Source organism: Balaenoptera physalus (genome assembly GCF_965194825.1).
Source record: "Balaenoptera physalus genome assembly, chromosome: 16".
Lineage (NCBI taxonomy): Eukaryota > Metazoa > Chordata > Mammalia > Artiodactyla > Balaenopteridae > Balaenoptera > Balaenoptera physalus.
In genome coordinates, this window is record NC_138898.1 from 70,841,489 (window position 1) to 70,856,856 (window position 15,368).

A 15,368-nucleotide genomic window follows, 5' to 3' on the forward strand; every position below is an offset into this window, starting at 1 on the left:
CTGCGTTACGAAATTATGCGTCTCCTTATCCTGCTTCTTGGAGGAGTTGGACTGTTCCAACCTCCTCCAAGGAGCAGTAGAGTGCGGTCGGTCGTATAGAGAGTACCCTCACGTAGGAGGCGTGGGAAAGAGTGTCGCGGGGCAGTCTGGGCCGCTCCCGCCGTCGGCCGCCATCTTGCTTTACTCTAAGGAGGCCGTGACCGCGGGTCAGAGCAATCTTGAGCCATGAAGCTAATAGCCAGAGCCGGATCCCTCTCGGTGAGCACAGCTGGCGGGCTTGGGGGAGGGTGGGGAAGCAGATTGTCAGCAAGGTCATACGGACTGGAGGTGCCTGGTTTGGGGTCCCGGGGCCGTGGGTTTTGTTCTGCCCTTCAGGTGAATCCTGCCGGCCAAGTGGGCTGCAGGCTGGGTGGATCGGGCGTTGGAAGGCCAGCTCGTGCTCTGAGCAGAGGAGACTTAATGCTGGAAAACCTGAAGAGAGGGGGAGGGCTTAAGAGCGGAGGTGCAGCGACTCGGGTGGAGACACCTTTGAAGGTCACTGGTGCACTTGGCGTGCAGAAGGAGGCCGGCGTAGACCTAGTCCCCCATCCCTAACCTATCAACTGCGGCCTCTGCTTCTTGGCATATCACGGAGCATCAGCTTCCCCAACGGTTAAGTGGGCTTATGAGTGAAATCATAAGGAAGAAATGAGCTAATGCCTTTATAGCTTTTTTCACTGTGCCTGGAACTTGATTGTTACTGTGGTGTCCTGGCTGTATAAAGTGTGCTTTTCTTGATCTCTTGTTAGAGTTTATCCAGGAGGGTTTCTTGGCGTGCCTTCTAGAGCTTTTTAAGGCTCCTCCTTCAAGCCCGAGTGAAACACAGCTCTCGCTTGGGGAAAACTCCTCTAGGGTCAGTGTTATATCAGTGTGAACCGGTGGTTGTCAAGGGGGCACAGTCTCAGTCTCTGAGATTAAAAAAGTTCAGCGAGGCCAATTTTGCCCCCCAGGGGACAGTTGGCAATGTATCTAGAGACATTTTTGGTTGTAACAGCCTGGGGGGGAGTGCTACTGCTGAACATCCTACGGTGCACAAAGCCACCCACAACAAAGAATTTTCCAGCCCGAAGTGGCAAGAGTACCTGGGTTACTGAGTAACCTAGTAACCTGCTAGAAGGAGGTGCAGAAGACCGGGGAATGGAGTTTCCCTGTGCTTAATGTTTAAATAAATAAAATATGAATTATACAAATGGCTGTAATTTAGGCTGTAATTCTCTTACCCTTCTTAGCACCCCTAGACTAACCAGTGATTAATAACCCTTAGAGAGAAGCCCGGTTAGACTGGCAGAAGGCCCCAAAAGCTCTTCCTCCATTGCATCCATCCCTACCTTCCAGTAGAAAAAAGAACTCAAAGATAACAGAGTTGAAGAGGACCAATGTAAACAAATTGCAATAAGCTTGAAAGCAATTGTTGTTTCTACTTATAACACTTTACATAAGGATAAATTTATACATCTTTTGCTATTTAAACAAAATAGTAGTTGTGTGGACAATTACGAGGATAATTCTTTGCAACAGATTTGAATGGGACAAATTATAGGAAGTACCTAACCAACAAAGTATCACTGTTCAGGCACATTTGAGAGGAGAGCACCTAAATGTACCTTAGCAATGGAACTATGGATTATTTGAACTGCTGTGCCCACGTATCTTAAAGTTTTTACTTTCTGGAAAATCAAAAGCTAGAATCAATAGTAGGGTTAACTATACCACACCCAGGAAATGAAATTGATGATGATAAAGCAAAGCTAATTGGAATTTATAATTTGAAAGCACTAACAGCAAATGAAAACTAGGAACCAGCTTATCGATAGTATAGCACTGATGCTGAATGCACAACAAACAGCCGTCCTGGACAACACGGAGTAGAGGCATTGCAGCCTCTGAGGGGGGTCCTTGGGAAGCTCTAGCAGCATGTTCGTTTGATCCTGGGAGTACCAAGGATTAACTCTCAACATCTCTGCTAGTAACCTTAAGATCCTTAGACATAATCAAAATACATTCTGTGGCATTGTATATCATTTGCCAAAAAAAAAACTGAATAAAGTTATGCATTTTGGATCCATTATCTGACATTTAAGAGGAGCCCTTTACCCTTCCAGTGGCTGCATATTATATATACTGAGAATCTACTATGGATGAAGCTATTGTTAATCTCAGGGTATATTAGTCAAAGAAGATAAAACCTTTGGTTGTGTAGTCTTAATGTAGCACAGAAGAGAGTGAAGATACTATGGGAAATATTGGGGGCTGGAGGAAGTTTTCTTTGATATACTTTGTCTTTTTTAAAGATTACTAAACTGATTAAGGAAATGAAGTCATATTGGAAAATAGACTAAAAAGATGAGACTCTTTGGGCAGATAAGGGAAGCAATAATGCTGAAATCTATAAAAGGGTATGAATGTGGCTATTCCACACTTTTTCAAAAAATTCCAAAGAATTAGAGCTAGAAAGGACCACTTGAAGTTTTAATAAGGTAGTTAAAAGGTAAAAGAAAATACAGTAATTCTTTACATAGTACGAAATGAACATGTTCAACTCAGTATTCCTTCAGGCTCTACAAATCACAAATAACTAGAGATTTAAGAGTGGCATGGGTAAACTGGAGGGTAGTAATTTCATAGTAAAGTTAATCAGCTAAATCCTCCCATGGAGTTCTTTTACCACTGAACACCCTCTATTGCTTGGGCCCACTTGGATACAATGCACTATTCTTTTGAGAAATGTGGTAACCTGTCTTTTTTGTGTTTAGAGATTTTATTCCCTCAAAGTTGCTCCCAAAGCTAAAGCCACAACTGCCCCTGCAGGAGCGCCTCCACATCCTCAGGACCTTGAGGTTAGTCCCACTGAGTTGCTCACTGGACACATACGTGCCTTACTGTCCTTGGTAATATAAAGACATTAATCACATCCCTACTTTATTTTAAATACAGTTTACCAAATTACCAAATGGTTTAGTGATTGCTTCTCTCGAAAACTATGCTCCTGCATCAAGAATTGGTTTGTTCATTAAAGCAGGCAGCAGATATGAGGACTCCAACAATTTAGGAACCTCTCATTTGCTTCGTCTTGCGTCCAGTTTGGTAAGCATCTTTACTACCTCAATATGTTTAGAAATCTGTGGCACCTTGGTCCTGCAGAAAAGAAAAACTAAAAGCAACATCCCTATATTAGTTTCCTGGAGCTGCCATAACAAATTACTGCAAACAGGGTGGCTTAAACAACAGGAATTTATCCTCTCACAGTTCTAGAGGCTAGAAGTCAAAGTCAAGGTGTCAGTAGAGCCGTGCTCCCTCTAAAGGCTCTAGGAAGAATTTTGCCTTGTCTCCCCTAGCTTCTGGTGGTTGCCAGCAATCCTTGGCATTCCTTGGCTTGTGGCTGCATCATTCCAATATCTGCCCCTGTTCTCACATGGCCCTCTCTGTGTCTCTGTGTCCAAACATCCCTCTTATTGAATTTTTCCAGTCATATTAGATTTAGGGCCCACTCTAATCCAGCATGACCTCATTTTAAATGTTTATGTCTGCGAAGGCTATTTCCAAATAAGGTCACATTTGCAGGTTCTGGGTGGACATGAATTTGGGGGACACTTTCAACCTAGTACAGTCCCCTAATATATCATGGAAAACCACAGGATATTTACCATAGAGAAGCATTAAATTAGTGTCCATCCGAATGTTAGTGCTAGAGCATAAGAAATCAGTAAAAAACAAAATTTTTAATTTTAAAAAAGAAGTGCCAGAAACGGAAAGAAAATTACTCTTTCTCATATGCAGATCTCTTTCAGAATAAATGGATGAATCCAGTAAGCTTGTATTTGATAATGGAATTTTTACCTAAATGTACTTTATATAAAAACCTATACTTGTGCTTTTTGGTCAACTTTGTTTTATAATTCTTAAACTAAAAAGGATTCACTATTCAGTTAGCGTTCCTTTTGAATTTAATGAGAATTAGACTTTAGATTTTGACATAAAGTGATGTTTGGCAAGCTTAGCGTTAAAAAACTACTAAAAACAATTGTTTTTTCATTTCTAAGACTACAAAAGGAGCTTCATCTTTCAAGATAACCCGTGGAATTGAAGCAGTTGGTGGCAAATTAAGGTTTGTTAAAAATAAGTAACTGGAAATAGTGAAAACACCAGAAGATAATCAATTGTAAAGGAACTTTTCTCTGTTATGAAGGTGGTTAACAATTTCTTAAGGCACAAGAAGGAAAAGCCTGATGAATTTGACTGCATAAAATGTAAAACATCTTTATGCCTTAAAGTAAACATTTAAGTAACTAGGAATAGATATTTGCAGCATATGTAACATGGAGAGGATTATTTGGAAAAATAAAGAACTACAAATTAGGAAAAAACAACCAAAGAGTAAATGGACAGACAGAGGAGAGGAACAGGCTGTTCCCAGAAGAGGAAGCCAGAAACAATGATCTTTACTTATAATCAACAGTGTGATACCATTTTATACTGCTGGTGGGAGTATAAATTGATACATCTACATAGGAAAGAATCAAGGAATATCTATTAATATTGAAAATGAGCATATTCTACAACCTAACAGTTTTTAATCCACATGCACAAAGGGATTCTTTATCATTATTGAGACCGGAAACAATCTAAATGCCTATCTTTAAAGAGAGGGATAAGTGAAGTATGATGTAGTAATATGGTGGGACTACTACACAGCAGTTAAGGAATGAACTCAATCTGTTTCAACATAGCAGACTTAAAAACAAAATGTTTTGTGGAAAAACAAGTTTCAAGATTTTTTTAAGGTATGACGTTTTTAACAAAATAATATGTAATGCCTATGATTATGTTTGTCTCTAGAGTGGGAGAAAGTGTGAGAGTTAGCCTGGGAATGGTACAAAGAGATCTTCAACTTTAAAGTCGTCCTTTTTTTTTAAGTTGTGGTAAAATATACTTAACGTAAAATTTACCATCTTTTATTGTATAGTTCTATGGCAATAAGTGTCATTAGGCAACCATCACCACCACCCATGTCCAGAATGTTTTCATCTTCCCCAACTGAAACTCTGTAGCTATTAAACACTAACTCCCCATCCCCCTCTTCCCCCGGCCCCAGGCAACCACCATTCTGTGTTCTCTTTCTATGATTTTGACTACTCTAGGTACCTTGTATCAGTGGGATCATACAGTATTTGTTGTCCTTTCATGACTGACTTCACTTAGCAAAATGTCTTCAAGGTTTATCCATGTGTAACATGTCAGGATTTTCTTCCTTTTTTTTTAAGGTTGAAATATTGCGGTTTTCTTAAGATTTTTAAAAATATTTTTTAAATTTAGTTGAGTGTATTTTTGTTATACTATTATTTATACTTTATGTACTTCAAAATAATTTTTTCCAAAAGAATTGGTTGATTTAACGAAGATATAAGGGAAAGCTTGTTCTTCTGATTTAGATAATTCACTGTAATTTATTTTTGACTCAGTGTGATTTCAACAAGGGAAAACATGGCTTATACTGTGGAATGCCTGCGGGATGATGTGTAAGTACCTTTGTGTGTTTAGAACATCTGCTTTTAAAGAACTACTAAGTTGCTCAGTTGTAGTCTTTTTTAATGTGGCATTATGACCTCAGATGTTGGTTTTGGATTATTAGTTACAAACTGCCTAAAGTTTAATAATGAGAGCAATACAGTTATGTAGAATGGATGTTGGTTTTAAATTTTTGACTGGTAACTCTTATCTTCATGTCTTCTGTAGTGATATTCTGATGGAGTTCCTGCTCAACGTCACCACAGCACCAGAATTTCGTCGCTGGGAGGTAGCTGCCCTTCAGCCTCAGCTAAGGATTGACAAAGCTGTGGCTTTTCAGAATCCACAGACTCGTAAGTACACTTTCAGATTATATTCCGTTGTTTCTAAGATACTGGGTTTTTAAGAAGATCAATTTGTAGAAGAATAAAATTGCTATTGAAATTCTTTTTCTCCTTGGGTTTGAAAATACCCTCTCCAAAAATTTGTCCACTTTTTAAAACATATTGTTCATTTCTAAACATTTGTATTGTTATTTTTCATCTTTGATAGCAAGTAAGTTGACTATAGAATCCTAGGCCTTTTGCCTGTGTCGTCCCCCTCCCCCTCCCCCCACTCCTCACCCATCCACCCTACCGCCCACCCCACCCCACCCCTGGTGTTTTTTCAGTGGTTGTTTTGCTTACACTAAATCTGGCAGCAGTTTATTGTTGCTGCTGCTATTATTGTTTAGCCAACTCACTTTTATTGTGTCTTTCCAAAGTAATCAACTTAATTTTTTTAAAAAAAAACTTTTTTGTATTCATATTTGTGTTTATATAATGTTTAGTTATTTAATCTTGACAAGCACATCTGGCAAAACAAATCTTTAAAAAAAAGCACCACTGATTCTCAGAAGTCATAGCACTTCTGGTAGGAGTGGAAGTGTGCAGGTAGACCACTGAGGTGTAAGCAGGTGACCAGCTGCAGGGGCTCAGAATGGGATGGACTTCTCAGATGCAGGCCTGTCAAGAGAGGGACTCCTGTCAAGTGTCTGGGACATAAAGAGTGCTTGGTTCCTGTTAGCTCATATTATTTCATGGAGATAACTTTGTTACTCCAAACCTCTACCAAAGAAATAGATAGAATGGTAAAACTGTACAAAAGATGATTTCAGTGTCCAGAGTAGCTTTCTTCCCCACTGGTAGCAGTGAGGCTGCAGCCCTTATCCTTTCTGCCTGGACAGTTATTGTAGTCTCCTGGCTTGTGTCTCTGCCCGCAGGTGTACATCTTCCATCAATGGCAATGTACATCTTAGGTTGCCATTACAGTGATCCTTCTGACATGAAAATCCAGTGAAAATCCTTTAAAGGCAAACTCTTTAACTTAGCATATATGGTAACTCTAATAATCTGGCCCCTGCCTCCCTCCCTTGTTTCTTGCTCTCTTTCCCTCCTAGCTGCAATTCCCCTTTGAATCAGACTGTTGTCATACTTTATGCCTTTGTCTGTGTCCTCTGCCTGAAATGCTGTTCCCAGATCATTCACCTGGGAAACACCTACTCATTCTGTAAGACTCATCCCAAATTTTACTTTTATTACTCCTTTCCAATTCCCACTGCCCTTCCCTAGTGTCCCCGCTGCACTTTTGATATACTACTAACATCACACCCATAATACTTTATTTTACAGTTTTTCCCTCTCAACATTTTGAGGGCACACATGTGTCTTACTGGTCTCTGTATTTCCAGCACAGTGCCTGGCATGGAGGGACGCCCAAATAATAAGCAAATAAAAGAGACATACCTCAAGCAAAGGCACTGAACCAGGAAAGTAGGAACAGTGCCAGGGAGGTGTACAATGTGGCAGTAGCATTTGACCCCTGTAAGCTAGTAATATGACCTAACACTGATACTTTCATATCTCCTCTTACCCTGACGACTCCCTTGTTACCTCGAGAGGGAATCTAGAAGTAAGCAAAATTCAGATTAGATGACTTAATCAAGGTCACACGACAAATGCAGTGGCAGAACTGTAATTAGATTCAGACTTCTGAATCTAAAACCCATATATGGTTTCCAGATGATACCAGGTTGATTAAAGTTAGAGAAGAGTTTAGGTGGACTCTGACATTTAGAAGCTGCTATCATAGAAACTCTGATTTTTCTCAGCACATTCGAGTGGCAGAATTTTAACAGTTCCTAGAGGTTAAATGAAAGTATATTTTGAATACTTGAATTCGATGACCAAAGTTGTATAGTTTAATTGCTTTCTAGGCTCTAAACGTCGTGTTGTCTTTATTTAAATCACACTTCTCTAACTGCTTCTTTACTTATTTTACAGACGTCATTGAAAATTTGCATGCTGCAGCTTACCGAAATGCCTTGGCTAATTCCTTATATTGTCCTGATTATAGGATTGGAAAAGTGACACCAGACGAGGTACTGATAAAACACATTACACTTTTTTTTAATGTTTTAATTTAATTTAATTTACTTTTTTATACAGCAGGATCTTATTAGTCATCAATTTTATACACATCAGTGTATACATGTCAATCCCATTCGCCCAATTCAGCGCACCACCACCCCCACCCCCCCGCGGCTTTACCCCCTTGGTGTCCATACGTTTGTTCTCTACATCTGTGTCTCAGTTTCTGCCCTGCAAACTGGTTCATCTGTACCATTTTTCTAGGTTCCACATACATGCGTTAATATGCGATATTTGTTTTTCTCTTTCTGACTTACTTCACTCTGTATGACAGTCTCTAGATCCATCCACGTCTCAACAAATGACCCAATTTCGTTCCTTTTTATGACTGAGTAATATTCCATTGTATATATGTACCACAACTTCCTTATCCATTCTTCTGTCGATGGGCATTTAGGTTGCTTCCATGACCTGGCTATTGTAAATAGTGCTGCAGTGAACATTGGGGACCATGTGTCTTTTTGAATTGTGGTTTTCTCTGGGTATATGCCCAGTAGTGGGATTGCTGGATCATATGGTAATTCTGTTTTTAGATTTTTAAGGATCCTCCATACTATTCTGCATAGTGGCTGTATCAGTTTACATTCCCACCAACAGTGTAAGAGGGTTCCCTGTCCTCCACACCCTCTCCAGCATTTGTTGTTTGTAGATTTTCTGATGATGCCCATTCTAACTGGTGTGAGATGATACCTCATTGTCGTTTTGATTTGCATTTCTCTAATAATTAGTGATGTTGAGCATCTTTTCATGTGCTTCTTGGCCATCTGTATGTCTTCTTTGGAGAAATGTCTATTTAGGTCTTCTGCCCATTTTTGGATTGGGTTGTTGTTTGTTTGTTTAATATTGAGCTGCATAAGCTGTTTGTATATTTTGGAGATTAATCCTTTGTCTGTTCATTCGTTTGCAGATATTTTCTCCCATTCTGAGGGTTGTCTTTTCGTCTTGTTTATGGTTTCCTTTGCTGTGCAAAAGCTTTTAAATTTCATTAGGTCCCATTTGTTTATTTTTGTTTTTATTTCCATTACTCTAGGAAGTGGGTCAAAAAAGATCTTGCTGTGATTTATGTCAAAGAGTGTTCTTCCTATGTTTTCCTCTAAGAGCTTTATAGTGTCCGGTCTTACATTTAGGTCTCTAATCCATTTTGAGTTTATTTTTGTGTATGGTGTTAGGGAGTGTTTAATTTCATTCTTTTACACGTAGCTGTCCAGTTTTCCCAGCACCACTTATTGAAGAGACTGTCTTTTGTCCATTGTATATCCTTGCCTCCTTTGTCATAGATTAGTTGACCATAGGTGCGTGGGTTTACCTCTGGGCTTTCTATCCTGTTCCATTGATCTACATTTCTGTTTTTTGTCAGGACCGTATTGTCTTGATTGCTGTAGCTTTGTAGTATAGTCTGAAGTCAGGGAGTCTGATTCCTCCAGCTCCGTTTTTTTCCCTCAAGATTGCCTTTGCTATTCAGGGTCTTTTGTGTCTCCATTCAGATTTAAGATTTTTTTGTTCTAGTTCTGTAAAAAATGCCATTGGTAATTTGATAGGGATTGCATTGAATCTGTAGATTGCTTTGGGTAGTACAGTCATTTTCACAATATTGATTCTTCCAATCCAAAAACATGGTATATCTCTCCATCTGTTTGTGTCATCTTTGATTTCTTTCATCAGTGTCTTAATAGTTTTCTGAGTACAGGTCTTTTACCTCCTTAGGTTTATTCCTAGGTATTTTATTCTTTTTGTTGCGATGGTGAATGGGAGTGTTTCCTTAATTTCTCTTTCAGATTTTTCATCATTAGTGTATAGGACTGCAAGAGATTTCTATGCATTAATTTTGCATCCTGCAACTTTACTAAATTCATTCATTAGCTCTAGCAGTTTTCTGGTGACATCTTTAGGATTCTCTATGTATAGTATCATGTCATCTACAAAAAGTGACAGTTGTCCTTCTTCTTTACCAATTTGTATTCCTTTTATTTCTTTTTCTTCTCTGATTGCCATGGCTAGGACTTCCAAAACTGTTGAATAATAGTGACGAGAGTGGACATCCTTGTCTTGTTCCTGATCTTAGAGGAAATGCTTTTAGTTTTTCACCATTGAGAATGATGTTTGCTGTGGGTTTGTCATATATGGCCTTTATTATGTTGAGGTAGGTTCCCTCTATGCCCACTTTCTGGAGAGTTTTTATCATAAATGGGTGTTGAATTTTGTCAAAAGCTTTTTCTGCATCTGTTGAGACGATCATATGGTTTTTATTATTCAATTTGTTAATATGGTGTATCACATTGATTGATTCACATATATTGAAGAATCCTTGCATCCCTGGGATAAATCCCACTTGATCATGGTGTATGATCCTTTTAATGTGTTGTTGGATTCTGTTTGCTAGTATTTTGTTGAGGATTTTTGCATCTATATTCATCAGTGATACTGGTCTGTAATTTTCTTTTTTTGTAGTATCTTTGTCTGGTTTTGGTATCAGGGTGATGATGGCCTTGTAGAATGAGTTTGGGAGTGTTCCTTCCTCTGTAGTTTTTTGGAAGAGTTTGAGAAGGATGGGTGTTAGCTGTTCTCTAAATGTTTGATAGAATTCACCTGTGAAGCCATCTGGTCTTGGACTTTTGTTTGTTGGAAGATTTTTAATCACAGTTTCAATTTCATTACTTGTGATTGGTCTGTTCATATTTTTATTTCTTCCTGGTTCAGTCTTGGAAGGTTATACCTTTCTACGAATTTGTCCATTTCTTCCAGGTTGTCCATTTTATTGGCATATAGTTGCTTGTGGTAGTCTGTTAGGATGCTTTGTATTTCTGCTGTGTCTGTTGTAACTTCTCCTTTTTCATTTCTAATTTATTGATTTGAGTCCTCTCCCTCTTTTTCTTGATGAGTCTGGCTAATGGTTTATCAATTTTGTTTATCTTCTCAGAGAACCAGCTTTTAGTTTTATTGATCTTTGCTATTGTTTTCTTTGTTTCTGTTTCATTTATTTCTGCTCTGATCTTTATGATTTCTTTCCTTCTGCTAACTTTGGGTTTTGTTTGTTCTTCTTTCTCTAGTTGTTTTAGGTGTAAGGTTAGATTGTTTATTTGAGATTTTTCTTGTTTCTTGAGGTAGGATTGTATTGCTATAAACGTCCCTCTTAGAACTGCTTTTGCTGCATCCCATAGGTTTTGGATTGTCGTGTTTTCATTGTCATTTGTCTCTAGGTATTTTTTGATTTCCTCTTTGATTTCTTCAGTGGTCTCTTGGTTATTTAGTAAAGTAGTGTTTAACCTCCATGTGTTTGTGTTTTTTACGTTTTTTTCCCTGTAATTCATTTCTAATCTCATAGCGTTGTGGTCAGAAAAGATGCTTGATATGATTTCAATTTTCTTAAATTTACTGAGGCTTGATTTGTGACCCAAGATGTGATCTATCCTGGAGAATGTTCCGTGTGCACTTGAGAAGAAAGTGTAATCTGCTGTTTTTGGATGGAATGTCCTATAAATATTAATTAAATCTATCTGCTCTATTGTGTCATTTAAAGCTTCTGTTTCCTTTTTTATTTGCATTTTGGATGATCTGTCCATTGGTGTAAGTGAAGTGTTAAAAGTCCTCCACTATTATTGTGTTACTGTCGATTTCCTCTTTTACAGCTTTTAGCAGTTGCCTTATGTATTGAGGTGCTCCTATGTTGGGTGCATATATATTTATAATTGTTTTATCTTCTTCTTGGATTGATCCCTTGATCATTATGTAGTGTCCTTCCTTGTCTCCTGTAACATTCTTTATTTTAAAGTCTATTTTATCTGATATGAGTATTGCTACTCCAGCTTTCTTTTGATTTCCATTTGCATGGAATATCTTTTTGCATACACTTACTTTCAGTCTGTATGTGTCCCTAGGTCTGATGTGAGTCTCTTGTAGACAGCATATATATGGGTCTTGTTTTTGTATCCATTCTGCAAGCCTGTGTCTTTTGGTTGGAGCATTTAATCCATTCACGTTTAAGGTAATTATCGATATGTATGTTCCTATGACCATTTTCTTAATTGTTTTAGGTTTGTTTTTGTAGGTCCTTTTCTTCTCTTGTGTTTCCCACTTAGAGAAGTTCCTTTAGCATTTGTAGTAGAGCTGGTTTGGTGGTGCTGAATTCTCTTAGCTTTTGCTTGTCTGTAAAGCTTTTGATTTCTCCATCAAATCTGAATGAGATCCTTGCTGGGTAGGGTAATCTTGGTTGTAGGTTCTTCCCTTTCATCACTTTAAGTATATCATGCCACTCCCTTCTGGCTTGTAGAGTTTCTGCTGAGAAATCAGCTGTTAACCTTATGGGAGTTCCCTTGTATGTTGTCATTTTTCCCTTGCTGCTTTCAATAATTTTTCTTTGTCTTTAATTTTTGCCAGTTTGATTACTGTGTGTCTCGGCGTGTTTCTCCTTGGGTTTATCCTGTATGGGGCTCGCTGCGCTTCCTCGACTTGGGTGGCTATTTCCTTACCCATGTTAGGGAAGTTTTCGACTATAATCTCTTCAAATATTTTCTCTGGTCCTTTCTCTGTCTCTTCTCCTTCTGGGACCCCTATAATGCGAATGTTGTTGCGTTTAATGTTGTCCCAGAAGTCTCTTAGGCTGTCTTCATTTCTTTTCATTCTTTTTTCTTTATTCTGTCCTGCAGCAGTGAATTCCACCATTCTGTCTTCCAGGCCACTTATCCGTTCTTCTGCCTCAGTTATTCTGCTATTGATTCCTTCTAGTGTAGTTTTCATTTCAGTTATTGTATTGTTCATCTCTGTTTGTTCTTTAATTCTTCTAGGTCTTTGTTAAACATTTCTTGCATTCTCGATCTTTGCCTCCATTCTTTTTTTTTTTTTTATACAATCTGTTGCTCTTATCCTGATTTCACCAGTTTTTTTTTAAGTATTTGTTTATTTATTTAGTTATGGCTGTGTTGGGTCTTCGTTTCTGTGCCTGGGCTTTCTCTAGTTGTGGCAAGCGGGGGCCAGTCTTCATCAAGGTGCGCGGGCCTCTCACTATCGTGGCCTCTCTCGTTGCGGAGCACAGGCTCCAGACGCGCAGGCTCAGTAATTGTGGCTCACAGGCCCAGTTGCCCCGCAGCATGTGGGATCCTCCCAGACCAGGGCTCGAACCCGTGTCCCCTGCATTGGCAGGCAGACTCTCAACCACTGCGCCACCAGGGAAGCCCCCAACACATTACATTTTAAAATGTGCTTATTTTCACATTAAATTGAATGTTCATCTACCACTTCAGTTTCATTTGCTAGTTTTTCATATGTTCTAATTTAAGAAATTCTCTAGCTTGCTTTTTTTCCATCAACTTGCTTTTTTTTTTTTGGTCACGCCATGCAGCTTGTGGGGTCCTAGTTCCCCTACCAGTGATTGAACCGGTGCCCCCTGCAGTGGAAGAGCAGAGTTCTAACCACTGGACCACCAGGGAATTTCCCATCCATCAGCTTGCTTTTTAACTAAAATTCCATCTGAACGATTTTTGTGTATCTTTCAGCTAAAAAATGTTTTTATTACAAAATGGACATGTTCCTTACAGAAATTTCAGAAAATAAAGGGGGAAAAAAGATATCTCACACACCTAAAGGCACTCATTGTTAGCACCTACGTGTATTTTTCTTCTAGACCCTTTTCTATGTATATCTATCTTTTAAACAGTATGTAAGTGTTTAAATACCATAATCTTGTGACTAAAAGCCTTCCTTTAACCACTCCAAATACATAGGTAAGAATGAACCCCACTTTCTTGCCTCCCATTCTGTCATTAGCCTGCTCACCAGCTCATTTACCTTCTCCAGCACACCTGCCTCACTTTGCTGGCAGTACAAATTTGTCACATGTCACAGCCATGTATATATCATAGAACTTTGTTTCCAAAATGTGAAACATTGAGCATTAAATTTGCAAGTGTAGATATGTGTATATAATCTTAATTTCCTACTCCTACCGCTCACCCACCCCCAAAAAAACTTTTTACCAAGAGACATTAAGAGAAAAACTGGGAATTATCAACACTTTCAAAGTATATATGACTCAGAAATTAGGCTTTTATTCTCATTTCTGGTTATCCACTACATAAAACTGAATTTTGTATCCCTTTCCTCTTTTGACTTATCTCCTGGTTAAGAAAACTATCCAGTTATCAGTTTAATGCCTACCATTCATATGGTACTGTTAAAAAAATTATAACTGATATCATCCAACTTGGAACAGCCAACATTTTTCATAAGACTGGCCTCTAGTAAGTTTTTGAAGTTTTTCAGAAATCAAATTCACTCTTGTAAAGATATATTGTTGAAGATATATTATTGAGGTAGCTAAAAGGATGCACATAACAAAACATTTACCTACAAGGATGTCTATTGTGGCCTTGTATGTAATTGTGAAAAATTAGAAGAAACCAATTAAATATCCAACATTAGAGAACTAGTTAAATAATATATTAAATATCTGTAGAATGGAATACTATTCAACCATTCAAAAATATTAATTGCTAAAAAAAAAAAAAAAATATTAATTGCTAATGAAATTTTCATAGCTTATTGTCAAGTAAAGGAAAGGTAATTTATGAATAGGATGTACCAAGGGGTCCCATTTTTTAAAAAATAAGGTGTGTGCGTCGTAGACAAATACCAAGATGTTAACCATGGTTATCTCAAAGTTATTAGCATTTTTTAAATGTATCCCTAGGCTAAATGAAATTCTAAAGAAATGGTTGCTAGAATAATTTGAGCAAAGGCAGCATTCAATAGAAAAACATCAACATTAAAAAAAAAGGATATGACTTTCCAAGGTGGCTCCATAGATGGAGACACCATTCATTTTAGGGCACAAATTCTGATAAATTGAATAAAAGTTTAGTTTTATTACCTTAGCTTCACAGTTCTCAACATTAGCCAAGGAGCCTTTTTAGCCAATACCCACCCCTCATGAATTTTTAATGCCATGGATATACTGTATATCTGTTTGTGTACTGTATGTATATTTGTAGTTTATATATAAAGGAATATGGTTTTTTTCTTAACCCCAAGAACTAATTTTTACTCCCTTGGGAGCAGTAGTGTGCCTGTTTAGAATGCATGTTTTAGCCCTACTTTTGTGTATTAGGTCTAAAGTGATAGTATAAACCAGTGATTGTCAGATCTCACTGATCCTCAGATCACCTGGGTGGTTGATTAGATGGGTGGGTGGTTTGTTTTAAATAAAGATTCCAAGATTTCACATTGAATCTACTATATCGGTCTATACAGTGGGCCCAGGAATAGGATAGGGTGGGGAGACATTGACAGTGTTTTTGTTTTTTAAGCTCCCCATGTAATTCTGTAATCATCCAGGTTGGAAACCCTGGTATAGACAGTAACCTC

The 15,368-nt window shown here is 38.2% G+C and overlaps 1 protein-coding gene across 1 annotated transcript in view; it reads left to right on the forward strand.

Moving 5' to 3' along the window:
* The first annotated feature begins 114 nt into the window (after nt 1–114).
* The window catches only part of UQCRC2 (ubiquinol-cytochrome c reductase core protein 2), a 28,918-nt gene continuing 13,664 nt past the window's right edge, over nt 115–15,368 (forward strand). The window contains exons 1-7 of the mRNA XM_082431096.1: nt 115–258; nt 2,793–2,876; nt 2,974–3,123; nt 4,080–4,144; nt 5,499–5,555; nt 5,773–5,897; nt 7,866–7,963. Coding sequence (XP_082287222.1) covers nt 226–258; nt 2,793–2,876; nt 2,974–3,123; nt 4,080–4,144; nt 5,499–5,555; nt 5,773–5,897; nt 7,866–7,963 — 612 coding nt within the window. The 5' untranslated portion in view covers nt 115–225. The remainder of the gene's footprint in view (nt 259–2,792; nt 2,877–2,973; nt 3,124–4,079; nt 4,145–5,498; nt 5,556–5,772; nt 5,898–7,865; nt 7,964–15,368) is intronic.